Here is a 23,252-nt window from a genome sequence, read left to right as displayed (position 1 = left end):
TTAATTAAAATCTGCCTATTTTTTTTGTTTTTTCCACGTTTCCCCTTGAAATCTTGATATCATGTACAGTCAACTCTCGTTAGTACAAACTCTGTTAATACAAAATTCTGGTTATAACAAACATAAAGCCTTGGTCCCGACTGTGTATTTATGTGCACAATGAATGGGACTGATGTTCCTCTTAATACAAAATTCTGATATAACAAACAATTTGGCTCGGTCTGAACGATTTGTTATAACGAGACTCGACTGTACAATGTACATGTTTAATTTCATGAAGGTACTGATACATAAACATGTACAATAAACCTCAAATGTATAATCAGGGCATCTACACAGATGATTGCTACTTAGTGCATGTTGCTCATTAGCCTGCCTACTAATCATTGCCGCTATATTAACCTAATTTTCCCCCTATCCAGCTTGTACAAAACCCGTTTCCTAGCCTTGCAGCATGCTATCGATTCAGTCATAGCCAGCTTCCATGTGGCTGAGATAGATGGTCTGTTCGGTGCCTTCCAGAAATTACGTACCGTTGAAGTACAGTTGCAGGTAAGGATAGCCAGATGAATTTCAGTACTGTGCATTTTTGGAAGAATTAAGCCTTTGATATTCAAATTGGATCCGATGGAATATTTGAATATTCACAAGACACTGATCAAGTTTTTACTTCTGTCCTGCACAAGCATGAATTGTATGCGCCGTTCATTAATTATATGGGGTGTCAATTGGGAATTGCATGTGCCTGTCGAAATTTAACAAAGTATCAAGAATGTCACATACGGTACTTGTATGCATCAATACCTTTTTCTCAAGGTTGCTGATTAGCTCGGATATTTGATAGATTTTTAAAATGCCATAAGAGCCTCTGTTCCTCAAAGGAGGTCTTCTATTAAGTCATGCACCTGTAAACCAACTGTCAACCGAAATGTAGCATTTGACACACAAAAACACCAAGTCTTATGCACCTACCTGTAAGATTAAAATTTGGACCTTTTTCTTGGTCTTCTCCAGACCCTTTACTTTTTATTAATATTCAAATAGGCAAATATTCAAATCGAGCATGGAAGTGCGTTTCCTGTCCCATTATTATTATCCTGATATGAGTTCTTGTGATCAAAGTCCCAAAAAGGTACCTTTTATTTAATAAATATTCAAATATTTGGTATATTTTGCACAGCCCTATCCCAATGATCTCCAGTGCCACACAGTGGCTAAGAACTGAGATCCACAGCTTGCATTTTATTTGAAATTAATCAATTGTGTAATTCAAGATGGACTTGCCCGGTGAATCAAATTGACGTTGTTGACGTCTGTAGGGTAACCATGGAAACCAGGCAATGTAATGATGTAACGACCCGCTAAGAGATAATAAATGTTACTTGGCTCCACATAATGTACATGAGACCTGAGACAAAGCCAATAGTGGTAACTGTATTTCACTTATTGACAATTTTTTCAGGCCTGGTTGTAAACAAAACACTTGACTTTTTTTGCTGATTGTGAACAAGTGTATCAATGATTCGTCCACTATTAAAAATCTTTCAAATTAATCTTATAATTGTTTTTTTTAATCAGTTAACTCCAGAAAATGAATTGAAACAGTATATCTTGTAGCCAAAAGTTTTTTTTAATTGTATAGAGTAATTACCTAATTAATAATTACTCAATGGATAGGTTGGTGGAAGGAAATGAAGTCGTTGAACTTTTCGTCCGGCCTTTTTCTCATACGCGCTAATAAATGCCCACATGCAGCCATCACTAGACGTCATCAAGACCTGAAGCCGGACAAATATAGAAACTAATTTCAGTTGCAAGCCTGTAATCACTCTACAAGCCATCTCCTTCGTAATAGGATGATAACGAAATGCTTGAAGTCATATTCTATACACTATTTGCTAAATATGTTGTTATGCTGACTCAAGCAACAACACAATAAATCTGAAGCAGGATATTAAAAAAAATAGTCTGTTGAAATCTCAGCTCAGTAGATGTCTTTTGAAAACACTGTGAAAATACATCTTTTATTGATGAAAGCAAGGATTCCAGTGAGAGCCCTTACTTTCAAGTAGACCCGTAAACGTGGCGTCAATAACAACATTGACGCCACGTTTGCGGGTCTGCCTTTCGAGTTGTTTATTGTTCGTTTAAACTTGCACCATACTGTGTGGTATGATACGCAGTGTGTCACTTGGGAATATATTTCTCTTTCATAAATACCTAAGACAGTTTACGCATTCCTATTGGTCGAGAGCCCGTCACGTGGCCGGTCTTAAACGGATGATAAAGACATGGCTAGCTGGTCTTAAACACTTTTCCAGTGTCACAATAAAATGTGGACTCCTAAAAATCCAGTGCCTCTTATCGTTTCATTGGTTGAACGTTCACAATCCTCACGTAGGCATGCGCAACACTACCAGGGAGTCAGAATTTTATAGTTCTAAATTCAAAATGCAACTCGCCAGGTATACGCGCGCGTCAATCTCCATAAAAGGATTGTTTACATCTTACTCACCAGCTGAACACTCCATTATTTTGCAAGAGGGATGTTTCAAAAAGCATAAAGTGAATTTGTTGAACAAAATCGGGATGTTTTGAATGAATTATATGATTTTTTTTTTACCGAAAAGGTATTTATGAATGGGAATAACAGAGTGATAAAAGCCTCCGGAGCACACATTTATTCCCTTATTCAAGGATATGTAAGCGATAGCAAACTAAACTGAATTTCGTTAATTTGGAGCAGTCTTTGGGAAAAAAAAGACCAAAACCATTGCGAGGAAATTATGTTAATCCCTTTATCTTGCAAGTGATAGCAATGCGCACTTATTTCAAAGGATGCTTGATCCTATTATTTACTTACAATCAAGTAGAATAGTTTGTAATATTTTTGGCAGTTTTGTGTGCAAATGGTGTCCATTACCTTTATTTAAAAAAAAAAAACCCCACAACATCAGAATTTTGATAACCAGTCCTCCGGACTTAGTATAAAAAAGTCACAATGGCAAAATTGTTTACAACTTGTATTTTTCTCTGTTGATAAATGGCCGATATATTTTGTAAATGTATTAATTTTTTTCTTTCCTGTATCTTCTCTAGCAATTTCCGCACCCGGCCTACCTGTCAGACAGATTTCTACTCACCCTGGAATTCCTGATGCCTTTCCTATTATGTCTAAGTTTCATCTACACGGCAGGAACCATTGTCCGGGTAAATTAGATTTGCAAAACTTATCAGAGTGAAAAAAGAAATCATTGTTCTAGTAAAGAACTTGTACATATAACATGTATAGCATTATTGCGTAGTAATTTGTTCGTCCTTGATTCTTGTTTCTGATGGTTTTTCCTGTCCCACAAGTCGTCCTGGTCAGTTCGTTCTGACCATAACCCAAAGGAACACAATGCCATCATCCCACAAGTCTCATCTGTCAGGCCATCGGTCAAAGGTCATAGATCAAAGGTCAAGTGAAGTGAGGAAGTTTACAACATTGTACATGCTTTCATTGATTTTGGTGAAACTTATATGCAGTGACCCTTGGGTGGGAAGACACATTTCTATATCTGATTACTGAGGTCAAAGGTCATGAAGGGGTCATTACTGGTCGTTCAAATATGCTTCAAGTGTTTCTTTGTCTACAGTATCGATGGATTGTAATGTCACTTGGATGGAGTGATCCTTGGGTGGGGGTTCATCAAAACTCTTCCGAAATTGGAGGTCAAAAGTCCTCTGGGGTCAATTGAGGTCGTTTTGTAAAAAATGCACAAAAGTTCACTTTTTTTTCAGAGCACAAAACATATAGGGATCGCCCGCGGAAAAAGGCGAAACATGCGATCTGCAGGTCACTTGTTACTAAGTTACATGTATATTGCTTGTTAAGGTCATGCCATCATCTTATACAATGACTTCTTGTTTCATGGTTATTTGATACTTTACTTTGGTTGGAAATAAATGTTGCTGAAAATTAAAATTGAAATTGAACTCCAAATACAATTTGGATTTAAAACAGGAAGTCAACTAAATTAAAAAATTGCATTCACATGTGGCATTGAATATTAATGTATTGCTTCTCATATGAAACAACTTACAAAATTAAGTCTGTAAAATCATATAGATTTACTACATAGTAAAATTGACTGGTCTTAACTGTTTGGTCAAATTGATTGGCAGCACAATACACAAAAAGTAATATACCGTACATATGGCACTCAAAATAGTGACCTTACAAAATTAAGTCTGTAAAATCATATAGATTTACTACATAGTAAAATTGACTGGTCTTAACTGTTTGGTCAAATTGATTGGCAGCACAATACACAAAAAGTAATATACTGTACATATGGCACTCAAAATAGTGACCTTACAAAATCAAGTCTGTAAAATCATATAGATTTACTATAGTAAAATTTACATGTGGGCAATTTCACGAAAAAGTGGACATGGCTGAAAAGTGGAAAATTCACTACAAGTATCACAACCTCAAATATGGTATCAAATGAAAGAGGATGTAATTACATGTATTATTAGATATGTATGAAAATATCGGTACTCCTTTGTTATGGCTGTTTCACTTGAAAGAAACTATGAAATTATATGCAAGACAATTTTTTTCTTGTCCTTTTTGTGCCAAGTGTGAGTAATCACATTTCCAAAGAGTGCCATGCTCAAATGAGGGAAGATACATTGTACATGTACAACTTTTTTTTGTCATCTGGGAAAAGCCTTGCATAATTGATGCAAGAAAAAAGGAAAGACATATGACTTCTAATCTAGTATCAGGACCACAGCACTTGGACTGTTAGGCCAAATAAAAAAAAAAAGTTTAGCATCCCCGCCTGCTTCCTTTTTGGAGGCCGCCTCCTTTTTTTCTTTTTTTTTTTTTAAACACACAAAAAAATGATAAATTTTAAACAGTGACATCATTCTGGCCTCTTTGTCTGTTGCATCTAGCTCATATAAAGCTGGTACAATGTATGTCATTCCTAAGTCCAAGTGGCGGCCATTTAAAAACAAAGCTGGTGGCCATCTTGAAAAATAGCCCAGTCAGGGCGGCCATTTTGGAAGGAAAACAAAAAAGGGCCGCCTCCTTCCTTTTTTTCAAAAAGGAGGACGCTAAACATGCTTTTTTTTTTTACTTGGCCTTAAAGGAGGTTGAAATAAAAAAGAAGTGTAATGCAAGTAACCTTGAAATTGCACATCTACACGTACATGTATCTTTATGGCACTGGGTATTTTCATAACAAAACTGACAAGGATGTTAATTGTGATTATGATTCTTTCTATACATGCGTCTTTGTGTTCATAATTTTTTTTGTGAATTTTAGGAACTGGTTTTGGAGAAGGAGAAACGTCTAAAGGAAAGCATGAAGATGATGGGTCTTGCCAACTGGATCCACTGGTCGGCGTGGTACATCAAAAATCTAGTGTTTCTTCTTGTGCCGATTATTTTGATTACCATCCTGTTGAAGGTAACTTGCCTCCCCCCAACCCAGATATTTTTCTCCCAACCTTAGATTTTGAAGGACCATTACTTTATTAAAGGTACAAAAGATCATTTGCTCTTTGTGCATTTTGTTCCATTGTAAGCAACACTATTACTCAAAATCTTAAGTACATGACAACTAATCTGTTAATATTTTAGCTCAGTAGCTACTGCAGGTACAATGTATATATTTTGAGAAAATCAAGAAAATATTTTTGAGGTCCCATACATGTAATTGGATTCCATGGGTACGCTTTCTAAATGGCCTTCAATGATTGCTTTCTTTCAATTGAAACCATTTTTGGTGGAATGATTTCACAGGATATTTGGTACCGTCCCTACGTGAGCGAAGGTTTTTCCTCATTAGATCAGTAGGTGCAATTCCTGGTAATTACCAATGTACTTACATGCCTTTTATAAAAAAAGAATACCCAAGCCCCCATATTTATTTTAGAAGCTGCAAATTGGAGCTCATACAATGTAGATACAGACTCTTAAAATACTTGCCAGTAATTTTAAAATGAGCTGATCTTTCTGCAGACATCAGAGTAGAAACAAAAAGTTTAGTGTGGGCTAACACTATTTTCTTTTTTTGTTTTTGAATATACACAAATATACAAAAACTATACAAATACAATATTTGACAGCCAGGTTTTCAAAATTACTAAGAATTTTCAGGAGAGTTGTAATTTTGGTGTTTCTTTTTCTTTCTGATATTTACGTAAAGATGGAATGCTATTTCCTGTCAAAGTCTATGAAGGAATGTTACGTAGAATTTTACCTTTGCCCAAACTTAATAGATAAAATCATAGAGCAGAAATCAGCTGGCCTGCCTGTTGTCCTCTAAAGAGTTTTTGATTCATACTACCTGTACTGTAATTTTCGGAATATAAGCTGCGGCTTATACGTTGAATTTGCCCATGAAAATGTTCACTGCAGCTTATACACAGGGCAGCTTATGCGCCGAGCCTTTAAGAATAAAAATGAGATTCAAATGTGTATTTAATGTACTGGTACAAGAAAACATCTGTTGCTGAAATGAATTATCAATTAAGAAAGTCATTGACAAACCGAAAGCCCACCCCACGAAAATATACCGAGCGGTAAAAAGTACGACAGGCTGGCCAGCCATGCGTGAGTGAAAGCTATCTTCGACAACCAGCCGGCTGTACGTGATACTGCTGCATGCCATGCTGCATGCATTTCCAATGGACCACACCATTTGTGGTTATAAAGGGGTGTACTTTCTTGGGAACAATAATTACCAATATTTTAGCTGTTTAAAAAAAGACAAATAATACTTTTCATGGAGTTCAAAACATTTCTTTATTCGATAATCAGTTGTTCAACGTCACAATATATATATATTTTTTTCTTGAAATGTATTCAGGAAACGATGTAAACCTCAAAACAGGGGTGAAATCACCCCTTACGAAATTAATGGATTCGTCCATAAAAATGTCAGCATCGTGTTGACTGTTTTCAAAGAAAGTTACTATCAAAACTTGAGTTTTTGACGTTACTACTCGTTAGTAATCACAACAATTTGATAAGTTTTGTTGTAAAAAAGGATCTTTTTATTCTTAGGACAAAGCAAGATTTGTAGCTCTCCAGTCAGACAACACATGGGTGGGTTGCATACTCTCTCAAGTGCTGCGGGAAAATGTTGTCATTCGCCGGCGCTGGCTGCCGGGCCATGCACTAACTTTTAGGCTGGGAACCAGAGGGGCCAGCCGGCAGCAATTCCTAGTGTTTATATTTCTCATCAATTTCCATATTTGTTTGTAAGAGTGTCGACTGTAAATGATTTGATATAACTTTTGTGGCCCTTTTTATAGCTTTTGTAGTGTAAATGGAACTGGTTCGGAGCATTTTGACTAGAATTTGGAGGTCTTACAAAATTGAAACCGCTGCAGTCGGTGCGGCTTATACGCCGGTGCGGCTTATACGCCGGTGCGACTTCAAATCTTAATTTGCAGATTTACACTCCGCGTGGCTCATATTCCGAAAATTACGGTAGATGTCTAAAACTGTTCATAGCATTCCCTGGTTACCTTTATGAAGACATACATGTAACATTGGGACAGGGACAGACTGGTACCAATCAATAACTAATTGTAAACACCGCCTTCTTCAGTAATCCTTTCACCTGACAGTAATCAATACCTGCTAAGTGCTCTGTGTCTATCATACCGGTATGTTGACCAAGTTGCTGTAATGCCACTCTTAATACTCAGTTATTGTTTGTGTAGCTTTCTTTGTTGCATTATGTTTGTTGTTACCATGGAAACCTTTCAGTAATATTGATCTGTTCACAAAAGAGGGGTATCAAATGCTGGAAAATGGGATTTTAATGGACGTTCCCGTGCTAATGAGTTGTTGGACATTTTTGTTTTCATTGAAACAAAATAATTACAACACAATGCACTTATTCTGTCTTCCAAATTATTGTTGTCCATATTTAATACAAATATGTTTTATGCTTAAAAATGTAGTTGGAATTAGGAGCAGAGTTTTCTTTAGAATTTGAAAGTTAATTAATTTATGAATTATTTTAGGTAGTTCTTTTTGTGTGATGCCTCATTGGAAAATTCATTGTAGTTATTGCTCAAAGACTATAAATTCAGTATCAACATTTCTTTGTATTATTGTGATTTATTTTGCCGGCACACCTTAAACATTTTAAAAGCATTGGCATGATGTTGACTTAGGGAATAAATAAAGGAAAGAGCCTCAACAGTGTTTTTACATACATAATATGAGTCCTATTAGTAGAAATTACAGATTTACTTTCTCTGGGGAATTGTTTTGGAATGGGGGTACTTTGAAAATAATGAGGAAAAACATTGAAATCTACAATGCTAAACATTTGTTGTTTTTTTCACAAAAATGGTCTGTTTCATTTTCACTATTGTTGAGTCTTAAGTCTTTGTTTGGCTCAAAACAATACCCTCTGGAGACAGCAAAGGGCATTGTTCTAATTTCAACCAGTCAACTAGTCTGAGTATCACCGGTTATCCACGGAGCAAGACTCCTGTACAACGTCTGATATGTCTAGACATATACATATATGCAAGCCGCGCGCCAGCCAATCGGAGTTGACTTTACTAAATCGTGCATCATTTCATTCCTAAATCAGGACTAAATGGTTTGATTGGTCAATTGGAATGCAGTGTTTTGTAAAGCAACAACAGCCGGGCACATTATCGCGTAACATGATACAGAGCGCGTGACGCAGGGCTTTTTAATCCATTGTCTATGACGCGCAACAGGTGAATGACCGAAGACCCGATATAGAAAGCGCCCGCTGATTGGTCAAAATCTAGGAGGTCAAGAGGCGGCATCTTGCCTAATTAATCAGCAAATCTGCTCTTTATCTATTACATAGACTACCAGTTAAAGAGGTTGTGGAATGCTCGAAAACATTTCCGTCATTTTTCGGGTATATGTAGCCTAAGGTGTGATGAAATACAAACAACTATTGTGTCTGTCATGAAATGAGTACAAAAGGTATTTTTGAGAGCTGTTTTTCAGGTCCTGTTTCGACCCAAACGTGCAATTTGTGTAAAAGTCGTCATTGGGGGCAGCAAACAAAACATAGTAAATCGTTTGCACTATGCTGCATCGGGAGTCCTGTTTATTACGTCATGATTTACTATGTTTTGTTTGCTGCCCCCAACGACAACTTTTACACAAATTGCACGTTCTGGTCGAAACAGGACCTGAAAAACAGCTCTCAAAAGTACCTTTTTTACTCATTTCATGTCAGACACAATAGTCGTTTTTATTTCATCACACCTTAGGCTACATATACCCGAAAAATGACGGAAATGTCTTCGAGCATTCCACAACCTCTTTAACATGGTCAAGGAAATTATTTCTGTACTCCAAGAATGTGATATTACTTTCATTTTGTGATTTTATCTCACAGGTAGGAAGGGTCTTCCCCAACTCGGATCCTACCATCATCTTTGTCTTTCTATTCCTGTGGCTGATTGCCAGCATCGCCTGGGGATTTGCCATCAGTGTCTTCTTCTCCCGTGCTCGACTTGGCCTCATCTTTGGTTTTGTTCTCTGGTTTGCCAACTATCTCCCACTGTTGTTCATAGCCTATGACAGCTCCACAACGTAAGTTCAGTTGATATCCATGCACATACAGATTGCAAAATTGTTTATGAAAAGGCCCATTTAGAGAGGGTGAGGGGTTCGACTCCAGCTGCTAACTAAACATTGTGTCTGTGGGCAAGCCACTTTACACCCCAAACTTACCTCTCCTAATCCAAGAATATAATTGGGGGTAATGCCAATCTCAGAATATATTAACTGGGGATCACCAGTGTGCCTCTCAATATGTATGGAGGTTATTAATGTGTTACCTGTACTTTAGTCTTGGGTATATATGCACATGTGCAATCTGTACATGTAGCAATAATCAAATGATCTTGGGTTACTCGAGGTCGAACGATAGTAACCAGAGCTGGTCAAGAGGTCATGTGGCGATTAAATCCCCTTGGCAAATGGATTCGGACTGTCGAAAGCGAGCCATGGTGACCACTGCACATGTACTTGCTCTTCCAAAGTGAAAAAGAAATGCGGGATATGTTTTAAATTAATGTAACTTTCCTCCCATCTGGTAGTACTATTGTGGAGTGAAGCTCAGACACTTTTAAATCGCCCACCACCGCAGCGTTAGACTTGGCCGCCATGTTTTGCATTGTATTGTGGGATACTTACTGAAGTAACCGGACTCATTGGGTCGGTTACTCGGGTTTGCACAAGTCATTGCGGGGGAAATAATTGAACGCTTTGTTAATATTCTCTTTGCATTTGAAAGACATCGGGGGAGGGCTTTATCAATGCTGTTACCATAGTAACTGAGAAATTGTCAGAGGACAATGCAAATGTGCATACACGTAAAATGTGCATGGCGACAAGATGGAATTGACCTATATCTGTTTGCGAGTTAGCTATGCCCCTTAGGCAACCCTATGGAACTTTTGTAGGTTGACTTTTGTTTGTCTCAGATTTTGCGCGTTCAGCCTCCATTTGTATATCATGTAATTGGACAATAGTTCACAAGCTGCGTTAACGCAATTCTACAGCGATAGGTCAATTTATATTGAATGAATCGTTGAGAAGATTTAATGTGATGAAAGTGCTGTGCTATGCTCTGGAATGGAAATCATCATAGAAATGAATGCAGTAGCAGTACGTGTATCTTTTTTCCCTTAACGTATCGGTACACATATGTACACTGTACAGCATCTCAAAAGTGTCAAAAGATTTGACATAAAAAACTTGCTTGATTCTGTCTGATTTTTCTCCCTGTTTTTTGGGTAAATGTCTGCATGAAAATAAAGGCAAGAAAATACATGTAGGGGACTTCCCTGTTTAACAAATCCTCAAAGTTGTTTCTTTTGAGGTCTGGGTGTTTTTGTTTTTTTTGGTGGTTTTTTTGGGGGGTTTGAAACAACAATCACGTGCTCCAACTTTTAAAGTTGTTTCGCATTTTGTTTTGCCTGAAAAGATACATGTATTTATGAATGGAGAAGTTGTAAGCATCTGGTTTAAAACATGTTAGGAGGCTGGTCACCATTATTGACGACCAGACCAATAACCGATGTGAAACCAGATGTTTAAAACTGCTCTACCACCCTATGGCTCCCAACACCATACAGAAAAGAAACTTGGGTAGATCTCACATTTTCTTGAAATTTCAATAAAAAAAGTCTCTTAATGGAAAATCATTTATTTGCTTTGATTTTTTTTGTGTTCAGACAAGTGAAGACAGCCTCGTGTCTTCTGTCCAACGTCGCATTTGGGTTTGGCGTGACGGTGGTCACGCTATTTGAAGGCAAGAGTGTGGGTCTGCAGTGGAGTAACGTTAATACATCGCCTTCCCTTGACGACCCTTTCACCATGGGCACTGTGTTTCTGATGTTCATTGTGGACACCTTGATATATCTCGTGATAACTTGGTATGTGGTGTATGTTGTCATCCTTATTCCCGTTAACATCTGTACTACGGTACATTGTATATATTCCCTGATGAATTCATAAAGCTATAGTGTGCTTAGGTGGGTTATGTGCAGACAGGAAGTAACAGACAGGGTGGTTTGGGGTGGACAGTGACTGATGTGTCAAAACGTGATGTTGTAGACCTTGAATAGCCCTGTTTAACTTAAAAGATGCAGAAATCAAACTTGTTCATAGAATAGAGAGAACAACAAGAATGTTACTGCATAGCACAAGTAACTCCACGGACCAAATTTGCGTAGGTTTAAGGGAATGAAACAATTTGTCTGATTGCTTTATTATGTAGAATAAAGTTAACATTATCAAAGTGTTTTTGATAAGATCTCTGCCATCGACGAGTGACGAAAAATTTTCAAACTCGGTACATGCATAGAACAACTATTCATGAACATACCCAAGAAATTTCATGACTGATTAGTTAATTATTCATATGCATGAATGGTAATTTAGCTCTGTGTACACTACGTATATGGGGAAATTCAGTTGTCCGATTTTTATGTTTTTGGTATCAAAAGATGCGCAAGGCTCGAGGCTAAAAATTCAACAGCTCGTATCGCGAAAAAAAAAAAATGTAAAGCTATTGCGGAAAGTGGTCCGCCCCCCCCCCCCCTTTAGGGTTACAGAAACAGAGTGCCTTGGAGTAGAATTCTTGTTAGTTGCAATGTGAAATTCAGCCAAGAACCTGTCACCATGGTCACAAGCAATTAACATCAAATTGTAGCCTTACCTGTCAGCTGATTGTGAGGAAAGTACATCTATGTCCAGCATTTAATTTTCTGTGAAATTGACTTCAAGTACAAAGGACCTTTTTTATTTGTGACCTTTGGATCCAAAAAGTCACAGAATATGATTGTATAACTCCTTAACCTGATAAGCGTAACCTGTATTTTTGCTTGTCCCAGAGGACCAACCTCTTGTACAGTACCCGATGGACTCACTAACTCTTCCACTGACTGTCACTTGTATATAGATTTGAAATAAAATAACCCCTGTTTTAGCAATGAATGAACTAAATCCAGCCCATTTGTGTAGAGCCACATACATGTACATGTACATGCAACGACTTCCAGTGAATAGTCATTCTGAATCTACTGAATAGAATAATATGTGCTCTGGGACCAGCTTTATCATGTTTGCCTTGTGTTGTTTCCCTAGGTATATTGAGGCAGTGTTTCCTGGGAATTACGGCATACCAAAGCCAGCGTACTTCCCCTTTCAGAGGTCTTACTGGTGTAGCGTATCTCCTAAGCAACAAGTAGCCAATGACGGGCAAGAGAATGAGGTAGTGCATTGTGGGAAATGTGAAAGGGGTTCTTGTAATTGTTATCATCATTCAAATTCTCAAAAGTATATATTATCGTTGCTTGAAATTGTGTTAGAAGACTATAGTTGGACTTGTCTAGTTGACTACATGTATACATGTACGTGTATTGGATACCAGCTTGCCAAGGTCAGTCAAATCACTGGTTACAACCACCGCTTGCTTTGTAATGCACAGCAGGGAGCCAGAGATCTTGTGATGATGTTTTGTCCATTGTTTGACTACAGACATTTAGACGGTGTTAGCCACATCACAAATCAACCACAAGTCCACAAAGGGTCCCTGGTCAAACTTGATCCTTATTAGAGAGCTGAATTTCATTCCCACAAAATGAGGGCCATGCTGGACTGAATCATCAATTTTAACTATTATTGTAACACTTTTGTGTTCATGCAACAGATTGGAATGAATGCTGGCTTGGATCCAGCTAACCACGAGGCCAGCCCTGAGGGAATCCCAGCCGGAATCAAGATACACGGACTGACTAAAGTCTACAAGGTCAGACATTATTTTTTAAAAATCACCCCAAATTCACAAAGAACAAAGTAAAATAGATTAATATGCTGTTGCCATTTTGTATGTCTTTCAAGCCAAGTGGATGTGTGGCAAGAAGGTGAACTCTCGTCAGGAACAGTTATTGCACACACAGAGTTGCACTGATTCAATGTGCAATCGAAATAATGACTGTGAGGTGTCTTAGCAGTTTGGTTAGGCAACACTCTGCAATGAGACAGTGTTGTAGTGAAGGAAAACTACATGTTTAGTTTTGACGGTTCACAGGTCGTCATAAGTCCATCACAAATTATCAAATACCAAGCATTCCTTTGTTATTGTTCCTCCCTGTTACTGGTGAACTGATTTGTGATATATTTGTGATACATCACTAGTACCTCAACTACAAAACTGCAGGGAGATAAATCACAAACACATTGCCTTAACAGAGCTCAGTGGGCAACAAGCTTGCTGTTGACAACCTGTCGGTCAGCATGTACCAGGGGCAAATAACGGCCCTCCTCGGCCACAACGGGGCCGGCAAGACTACCACCATGTCCATTCTGACTGGCTTATTCCCGCCAAGCTCTGGCACGGCCTACGTCAATGGTTACAACATCCGGACCGACATGGATCGTGCGCGCAACAGCCTGGGCCTCTGTCCCCAGCACAACGTGTTGTTTGATCGGCTGACTGTGAAGGAACATCTGGACTTCTTCATTGCTTTGAAGGTTCGTGGTGAAATTAGAAACTGACCTTCCTTGAAAAAGCTGTCCCCATGTTTCTTTTGTTACTGAAAAGAACCAGAGGGGTTTGGGAACATTCAACAGATATTGACACGTAATAAGAAGGCTGGTTCATCGATAAGGCGATTGAAAGCAAGCTTTTATTGTTACATTTGCCATTGAAATTTACATGATATATTACGTGACCAATACAAATCTGACAGTATCCTGTTGCTAACAAAATCATATTATGGGATTAATTCCAATTAACAATTGTCTGATTTTGGAGGCCTGCAAGGTTGAAAAAGAAAGCTATAAAATTAGCAAACTTATGATGTAGAGGGTTCATGCTGACATCCATTGCACAGAAATTGAGGTTAAAACGTTTCATTTCATCTAAGTTGTATATTATTCAATCTTTTCAATAAATTGTATATAGTATTGATTTTTTTCTTTTCAACAATGCATTTCATTGACATCAGAGGTTAAGCCCAGTAGGGAAACAAAATTTAAAGTAATAAGTAGGATGTTTACATTATGTTGTTCCTTTACAATGTGCAGGCATTTCTGTAAAATCTCACACTTTTTCTAGGCCAACTCGCACGCCCTTTTACAAAAAAGTTTTCTCAATTCTTGTTGCAAAAGGGAAAATCTGGGAAGGAAGCAGACCAAGACGTCCGTAACATGATAAGTGACCTTCAGCTGGTTGATAAGACCCATGCCCAGTCCACCAATCTGTCAGGTGGCATGAAACGCAAACTCAGGTAGGCCAAGATGTACTGTCGCTTCTTATTGTTTTAGTTACTGGTTTGCTAGCCAACATACATGTAAGTCATTCACATTTGAATGAAAATTCAAGTGAACAAATCTTAACAATTATTGTACACATTGCATAGGGTAGACTGCTTCCTGTTCCCTATAACAATTGATAATGTAGGGACAAGGAACCAGTATACTCGCAAGCAGATTTTTTGTGTGCACAAAAACAACCTCAAATAAAAGCCTCATTTAATACATGGATGCAGACAGCCAAAATAGAGAGAGGGAGGGTTTTTGTCATTAAAAATATAAAACATACAAGTTGAAAATTCGTCAGAAGAAAAAATCCCAGAATACGTCGAACAGCTAGGGGTACATCTTTATTAAACTGTGAACATTAAAGTTGTCAAACTTCAACAGCTAAGATTGAGTGCACGTCACGTTGAAATGTCAGGTCCTTGATACTATTCTGTATTTCGTCCACCATGTACTATCATGTACATTCACTGAGGCCCCCTTCAGTGATGAAAGCATTGTTCTTGCTATTGTAGAAAGCACCTCTGTATGCAAAATTATCTGAACAACAGCTACATGTATGTCACCATGTCTCTCTCCCCCTGTGTGTCTCTCTCATTTGTTGTATGGGAACTTGTACACAGGGTCCACAAGGGGTATAACAAGCTAAATACGAATCTGTCAAACTTTACTTAGTTAAATGTTCCATTCTTCTAGTTGTGCCATTGCTCTGATTGGTGGATCCGAGGTTGTGATTCTAGACGAACCGACATCAGGCATGGACCCCTATGCACGACGTGCTACTTGGGACTTACTGCTGAAATATAGACATGGAAGAACCATGGTTCTCACTACGCACTTTATGTAAGTTCGAAAATTGTTCTTAATTTGACAGTTGCGCATTGCAGAGGTCGGTTATCAGTTCCAGTTAAGTTTTATTTCAGTTTCTACTAGGGACTTTGCAGTTTTCTGATCCAGATACTCAAGTTTTAATATTATCCAGATAATTTTGTTGTCCACTTCGTTTCCTACTTACCTGTTGGACCTATAATTGTATAATCCTTAGCTACGTAAATTAACCGCTAAAGTAAAGATTTGCTATAGCGTGCCACAACGCCCACAATATAGTCAGAGCCCGCGCCATTATCGTTTGGGATTATTATCTTAATAATAATATAAAGACCATGTGACAAATCTCTTTTGTGAGTTTGTGAGGTTTTGAAAAGAACCGGGGGAAACGCAACGTTTTGGACAGTATACTCTGCCCATCGTCAGTCTTTGGTTTGTTCCCCAGTGTTGCCATCTCTCTTGCATTTTTACGTTTTTTTCCCCCAGTCATTTTTCTTGATCTATTTCTGGTCAGATTACTGTGTCCTCTTGTTTATCTTTGTCTTTGACTTAATTTATTAACTACTTGATTATTTCATGTCTTTGGTCTCCTTTCTACAGGCACTCCGCTACAAGCCTTGGCTTATTAGGATTGTGCCACCACAATATTGTATTTTGCTTTCTATTATGTTATTGTTCAGTATGGAAATAAATGTAATATTGAATTGAATGTGTTTTTCCCAATGGTGATGATATCAGGTCTTAAATGATGGGAGCACTTCTTTTTCCTTTGAATAATGCAGGGATGAGGCAGATCTCCTTGGGGACCGCATCGCCATCATGGCCAATGGACAGCTCAGATGCAGCGGCACCTCCCTCTTCCTGAAAAATAGGTAAGGACTCGGTGATACTTTCACAAAAAAGTAGCATCCTCAGTGAAAACTTTAGGAAGTTCAACAATTTTAGACTGATGCATGTGACAACTATTATATACTGAACAATCTTCTGTGGACCCAACTGTATTGGTTTGTAGCAAAATATTACTGTATATTTATAAATTTCAAACCCTAATAGGTTTGGTGTTGGGTACCATTTGACCCTGGTCCGTAACCAGACCTGTGCCATTGACTCTGTGCGGGCCGTTGTCAGCAAGCACGTACCCCAGGCTGAGCTGGAAGGCAACGTAGGCAATGAGCTGGACTTCATTCTGCCAAGGGATGAAACTGCGGTGTTCAAGTATCTCTTCATGGAACTAGAAGGTGAAATTTTACTCACAGAAATATATTTACAGTGTTCAGCAACTAAGAATGTAGAGTTTTTCTTTACCTAGTTAGATGACTCCTTAACCATAAGAACTTTTCGAGCGTGCAATCAGGACAAGTTCTACCAAATTGGTATACTATTTGTAGCAATAAATACCAATTCTTAAATCAGTGGTTTTTTTATAGGTTCTAGGGAAGCCCTGGGCATTGACAGCTTTGGCGTTTCCATAACAACCATGGAGGAAGTCTTCATGAAGGCCGGGGAGATGGCAGAGGACGCGGACAAGAGGAACGGAAACCTGGAGAATCACCGTGGCAACGGGGCCATCGTGAATGCCTCCTCCACGGAGCAGCTGGCTCAGAACGCTGAGATTCAGACCAACGGCAGCGTGCCCAGCCAGTCGGTAGACACAGGAGGTGGGTCTTTGAGCATTGTCAATGGAGGGTGCTTGATTGACAAGCTCAGCAACAAAAGTTGATTTCCTGAAGACACTTATGATAAACACACTCAGTTCCAAACAAAATACAACTCTCTTACTTGCCCAAAACACTAAATTAAATCATGTAAAAACATCTATTTTTTTGTGGGGGTGTGTGTGGAAATCCACTGACTTTGGTTGATATTATCACTCCTTCATGCTAACTCTTTGTAAAAAAAAAACTATCCCTTTGCAAAATAGCGTGAGTGACTTTTCTCAGGAATCGCAAGCTCATGAGAGCTGGGACCCTAATTCATTTACATGTATACAACCCTCAGTTGCTCAAGTGTGAATACGTTCTATATTGAGAGCAGATTTCAGGCATATAAATCATTATTTCGTTGTAGGAGAACTCTTTGGGCCTAGTTATACCTGCAATCTAAAAGGGTGCATGTCTTTAAATATTTTGTTTATCCATCGTTCCTCAGTTCTATTGTCCTTTTCTGTGTAGTTCATGGTGTTGTCAACTCAACATGTACACGCGTGCATGTCCGGTTGTGAAGTTACATACATTTTACATATGGTATGAATGTACATTGAAAGCACAGTATATTGTAACAGACCTTTGCTGTCATTGGAGCAGTTTCTCATCTACATGTAGTCATATCCCCTTGGAATCAGCACCGGTCTGTCATTAGGTAGTGCAGATTCCAATCTTCATTAGTGTTGATGAGCATTTATTACTTAATACTTTCACTAATAATAATAATAATAAAACGGTTCTGATATAGCGCATTACACAATGTCTCAATGCGCTTTACAACACAAAATAATTAAATGTTTAATAGGTATGTCTTTAGTGCAATTTTGAACTCAGTTTCAGTTCTTGCAGTCTTGATGTGTTGTGGGAGAGAGTTCCAGAGAGTAGCGGATGAGTGTGTGAAGGACCGATGTCCATACGTTTTGGTGTGAATGGCGGGGTCTTCAGCAACAGTGCTGAGCCAGAGCGTAGGGTGCGCGGTTCAATGAGGTCACGAAGGTATGATGGTGACGAACCGTCGATGTATTTATAAGTAAAGAGTAGAGTTTTGAAGATGATGCGCTGACTGACAGGTAACCAGTGGAGATCTGGAAGTATGGGGTTATGTGTCGTCGTGATGGTGAACGGGTAACAAGTCTGGCGGCAGAGTTCTGAATTCGTTGAAGTTTTGCGATTTGGGAATCTGGAATACAGTGAAGGAGACTGTTGCAGAAGGCGGGTCGACAGGAGACAAATGCGTGAACTAGTCTTTCCATAGTTTGTTGGTCCAGAACTTGTGAAGAGCTAGAGATGATGAACGGCATATGTTGTTAACTGGCTTTGCATTTTGAGGTTTGTTGTTACAATGGTTCCTATAGGTCACGGGTGCTAGTGACAGAGAACACACCTGTATGGTTTTAATTCCAAACCAGTTCTGCTTTAACTCAACCAATACTTATAGCTATCTTACTTATAATTAGTCATCCTAAACCCTGCCCCCTTAAATGTGATTAGATTGTTCGACCCCTCCCTTATCCCTGATTTTCTGCAAGTTTCGTGAAGCGTGGGCACTTATTTTCCACCGGTGGAAAATGGGAGTAACTCGCAGAGTAAATACATGCGCAGTAGGAGCTGTCCATGGTGCTTAATGCAAAGACTTATAATAAACAATGATATTTTTGTGGGTGCCAAATTAGAATAATAAATTGGATAATTTCTGTGGCTAACTTTGCCAAAAAGATAACGTTTATGTGGCTAACTTTGCCAGAAAGGGAAATAAAATTTGACAGGCTTTTGTCTATAAATTATAAGATAATCTGGGCAGTATTTTCTTGCCGATGAAAATTAAATAAGGTTCGTATTTACTTATAAATGCTGAAGAAAAAATAAAAGGAACCACCTGGGTTATCGGTAAAGGTAATAATTAAATGCGATGTCACCGTAGCTCACCTATTAGCTGTATGCTACTGCCAAACCGGTTCACTACGGCAACGAAGCAAAAACTCACGGACTAAATACGAATGAAATAAGAAGACTTGAATTGCGGAGCGTGACGATGTAGGCCTGTCTTGCTGCCGGTTGAGCTAACACGGAACTGGGGGCTCGTGCATGGAACCAATGCTGCTTTATAAGGCAAAGGACACGCTTGGCTACTCGCGTTGCGTAAGTGCAGCTGCCAATAATAATAAAAGGAATTCAGGCTACTACATCAGCCTCCCCCTAAACTGCTGGAGGCAGAGGATGATTTAACTTATTTCTATAGATATATACATATTTACATTAATCTCTTATCACTTGAACATATCGTTTAGGCCAATGGACTTTCCGGCCTGAACGAGTCGTGCGGGTTGCTTTCTCATTTGATGCTGGATATTGTTGTGGTTTTGTTTCTTTGACACTAGCTGACCTATTGGGTTGTGACACCGTTTTTCCATCATTAGTGAAATCTTGCTCCAAGTACGCCACTTTTAGTCGGTTGATGCTCACTGAATCTCGCTTGCCATTTACCTCAAGAATGAAATATTTATCTGTACGCTCCAAAACCTTAAAAGGACCTTTGTAAGGCGCTTGCAATGGTTTTCGCACTGAATCCACTCTTACCCAAACATGACTGCACTTTTTAATATCTTTGTCTATGTAAGATTTGGCTTTCGTGGGTCTCGTTAGTGCTGGTTGAAGTTTAACCATGCGTTGTTTCAATTTATCAACAAAATTGCTAGGATCTGGAACAGTGTTGTCTCGTGAAACAGTGATCAATTCGCCGGGCAATGTAAGAGTAGTGCCAAAAACCATTTCAGCGGTACTACAATTAAGATCCGCCTTGTGTGCAGTGCGAATGCCTAACAAGATCAATGGTAAACTGTCCACCCAATGATTTGGATCATCAGTAGCTTTGATTGCTGCCTTTAATTGACGGTGGAATCGTTCTACTAAGCCATTGGCTACAGGATGGTATGCGGTGGTTCTTATTCGCTTTGCGCCTAGCAGTTGTGCAAGTTGATTGAACAGGTGTGACTCGAATTGTGAACCTCTGTCTGTGGTTATAAATGCTGGAACGCCGAATATAGCAACCCATCTACTGATGAAAAACTTAGCGACTGTCTCGGCTGTGATGTTAGGGATTGGAATAGCTTCTGACCAACGTGTGTATCTATCAATGATAGTCAAAATGTAAGCACAAACAGGGGACGACTGAAGGCCTTCACAATATCATTCAATGTACATGGGACCACGACTCGCGGTCGTGTTCGGAATGGCATTTTCATGATGATTTGACAATGATTTTAACATAGGCCTATTTACATTTTGTTTTAATTTCTCACTCAACAACAACAAAAACTTGCACTCGCCTTGGATATTCCGGCTTTGGTTGATAATGTATGGCCGTACTTGGAATTTTAATTTGGTCATGTTTTCAGAAATCTTGCCATGCAGATGACGGCTGCACAGCTCCCTAGGTAAAACACTGTTTTGCAAACATGAATTGATATCACTAAAGTATAATTATCAAATATAGATAAGCGCATGCCCAGTAGGGATACTGAACAGGCATATGGGTGACACCATCAATCCACATGTCTCTTTGTTTTATAGAATTGCATTCTGGCATCCGCTTGAAGTACCATCAGTTTGCCGCGATATTTGTCAAGCGTTTCCTGTACAGTATGCGTGACAAGAAGTCGCTGATCACACAATTCCTCCTCCCGTTGCTCTTCGTTGTCTTTGGCCTGCTCATCATCAAGACCAGTGGCGACGCAGTAAGCGACCCTCTACGTGTCATGACATTGGAGAACATCTCCCGACATGACGCGACCATCGATGTCAAGATGTTCTACGCCGACCTTCGCAACCAGAGCCGCAGCACAATCAACATTGATGGCAGCACCGTAGAAGTCAATGGGACTTCTTTCACGTTCAACGGTACAACGGTAACTTTCAACGGGACCACGATTACCTTAAATGACAGCACAGTAGACATTAATTGGATGGACGTTTTCCAGGTAAGGCATTTAAGAATTATTGACAAGCAAAGCGGATTATATATTTACTTACCTCTCTCTTGCAGCAACAAAGTACATTAAACTACTTATTTCTTCCCACCATTTGCAAAAAACTGTCAATTACTTCAAATTCATTGCTCTCTGAAATTACATACTTCAATATCAGTTCCATTCTTTGTTTGTTTTGGAAAACCTCCAAATTAAATTTCCATATCATTTCTTTAATTGTATGCTTTTCAAAGAATGACATACGGTAAATGAAAAAGTTCGAGAAAATGGAAGAGTTTCTCTTATAGCTGTTTATTCCTTTATTAAATGAGCCAATAACATAAAATATTTTATTGATCTTGTATGGGTGAAAAGTTCCACCAAAAATATTGACTGACATGTACAATGCATAAAATCAACATAATAAGTTGACAATTCAGAATGTGCCATTGGTTGCCTCCACAGGATTTCAGAGGATCAAGGAACGTCCCTTGCAAACACAGCTACATTTAGGAACATTAGGGTTAATTCATGTATTTGTTTATTTCTTTGAAGTATCTCCCAAGTGTGTTGGAACCATTGGCCATTACGTACATCAACGTGTCATCTCCTGTAGTGTCCCTCATGGAGGATAACTCAGGGGATCTTGTCGAAGGAGAACCCATGACAGAGGATAAAGACTGCTGTGCCTATCCTAACATGATTCTGAATGATGAGTGTGCTAGTACTGTAAGTATTCAGAATTAGCTGGGCCCTATAGACTGATCCATAGTCATGGTCGAATGGTGCTTTTACCAGTTACAGCCACGATTAATGTCCGACATGCATGCACAAAAGTGCAACATTCGTGCATGTGTGAGTATGATGTGTGCAGCCAGAATATTGGAAGAAGGTAGGGCCTAATGAATAGGTCCATTGCTTTAAACCCCAACAGTGGCCAGTTTTGATGGGCTCACTTATGATATCAGCATAGTGCCATGCAAAATAAGGCGTTATTCTTAAGCAAATGAAGGTGCTGTAACGACGACATTATAGGAATATAAACAGATGTTAATAGAAGGCCATAGCTGAATAATGACATTTTTACAACCTTTAATTTTTAGATTTGAGTAAAGTTACTTATTTGCTTCAATAGACAGCATTTTCTAGTGTATGTACACCAAAACAGCGCCCTAATTCACTAAAAAAATATGGTCTATTAGAGTGTCCTAAAGGACTTTCAATTGACTGTAAACAATGTTAATTGAAAACATACTATATCAAAAAGTAACGTTGCTCGTCAATGTCCATATTTGGTAGAACCTCATGGTCTGATCATAGAACAGTGTCAGTGATAAACAAAATTGGAACATTGGCTTGATACGTGTTGCATGATTACTGAACAAATTGCAAAAGCATGTTTTGTAAGCTTGTTTCAAGAAAGTGTTGTTTTTTTATTTCAATTTATATTTGTAGGAAACGTAAATCCAATTTTCATATTGTGTCATACAAACTGTAGATGGGATCATCAGCAATTACACAAAAAAGGGATCCATCAGATTATATTTAGAAAAAAACAACCTTTTAGTTAAAGATGCATTCTCTGTGCATTTGTATTTGCTCTTTTCCTAGATAGATAAAAGTTATTCACTTTTGAATGAGACATCAAACAACAAATCTCCCAACATGAGTTTATTGAATAGTTCTTCAGAAATTTCAGATTGTAAGTTGCCAAACAATACCCTGCTCACGCAGGACGTGTTCATGTGTGCAAAATTAAAGCCTTTTAACACATGGCTGCAGATGCCCAAAATGTGGAAAAGTATTTTTATTTTTTACTTTTTTTTTAGAGCCCTAGCATCGTCTTCAAGGTAGGACTGATGTCAAAATAAATCCTGTGAAATTGATGTGATATTTGTGCCACATTTT

The 23,252-nt window shown here is 38.6% G+C and overlaps 1 protein-coding gene across 1 annotated transcript in view; it reads left to right on the top strand.

Annotated features, from left to right (window-relative positions):
• The window catches only part of LOC119738843 (ATP-binding cassette sub-family A member 3-like), a 60,812-nt gene that overhangs the window by 19,023 nt on the left and 18,537 nt on the right, over window positions 1–23,252 (top strand). The window contains exons 7-21 of the mRNA XM_038213814.1: window positions 423–552; window positions 3,100–3,210; window positions 5,322–5,465; window positions 9,411–9,607; window positions 11,257–11,457; window positions 12,671–12,797; window positions 13,236–13,334; window positions 13,778–14,059; window positions 14,699–14,817; window positions 15,545–15,691; window positions 16,459–16,548; window positions 16,730–16,914; window positions 17,104–17,334; window positions 20,950–21,356; window positions 21,900–22,073. Coding sequence (XP_038069742.1) covers window positions 423–552; window positions 3,100–3,210; window positions 5,322–5,465; window positions 9,411–9,607; window positions 11,257–11,457; window positions 12,671–12,797; window positions 13,236–13,334; window positions 13,778–14,059; window positions 14,699–14,817; window positions 15,545–15,691; window positions 16,459–16,548; window positions 16,730–16,914; window positions 17,104–17,334; window positions 20,950–21,356; window positions 21,900–22,073 — 2,644 coding nt within the window. The remainder of the gene's footprint in view (window positions 1–422; window positions 553–3,099; window positions 3,211–5,321; window positions 5,466–9,410; window positions 9,608–11,256; window positions 11,458–12,670; window positions 12,798–13,235; window positions 13,335–13,777; window positions 14,060–14,698; window positions 14,818–15,544; window positions 15,692–16,458; window positions 16,549–16,729; window positions 16,915–17,103; window positions 17,335–20,949; window positions 21,357–21,899; window positions 22,074–23,252) is intronic.

Source organism: Patiria miniata, unplaced genomic scaffold, assembly GCF_015706575.1.
Source record: "Patiria miniata isolate m_02_andy unplaced genomic scaffold, ASM1570657v1 HiC_scaffold_3, whole genome shotgun sequence".
Taxonomy (NCBI): Eukaryota; Metazoa; Echinodermata; class Asteroidea; order Valvatida; family Asterinidae; genus Patiria; species Patiria miniata.
The sequence above is the reverse complement of the archived record's forward strand: the minus strand, read 5'-3'. Positions and strand labels throughout refer to the sequence as shown.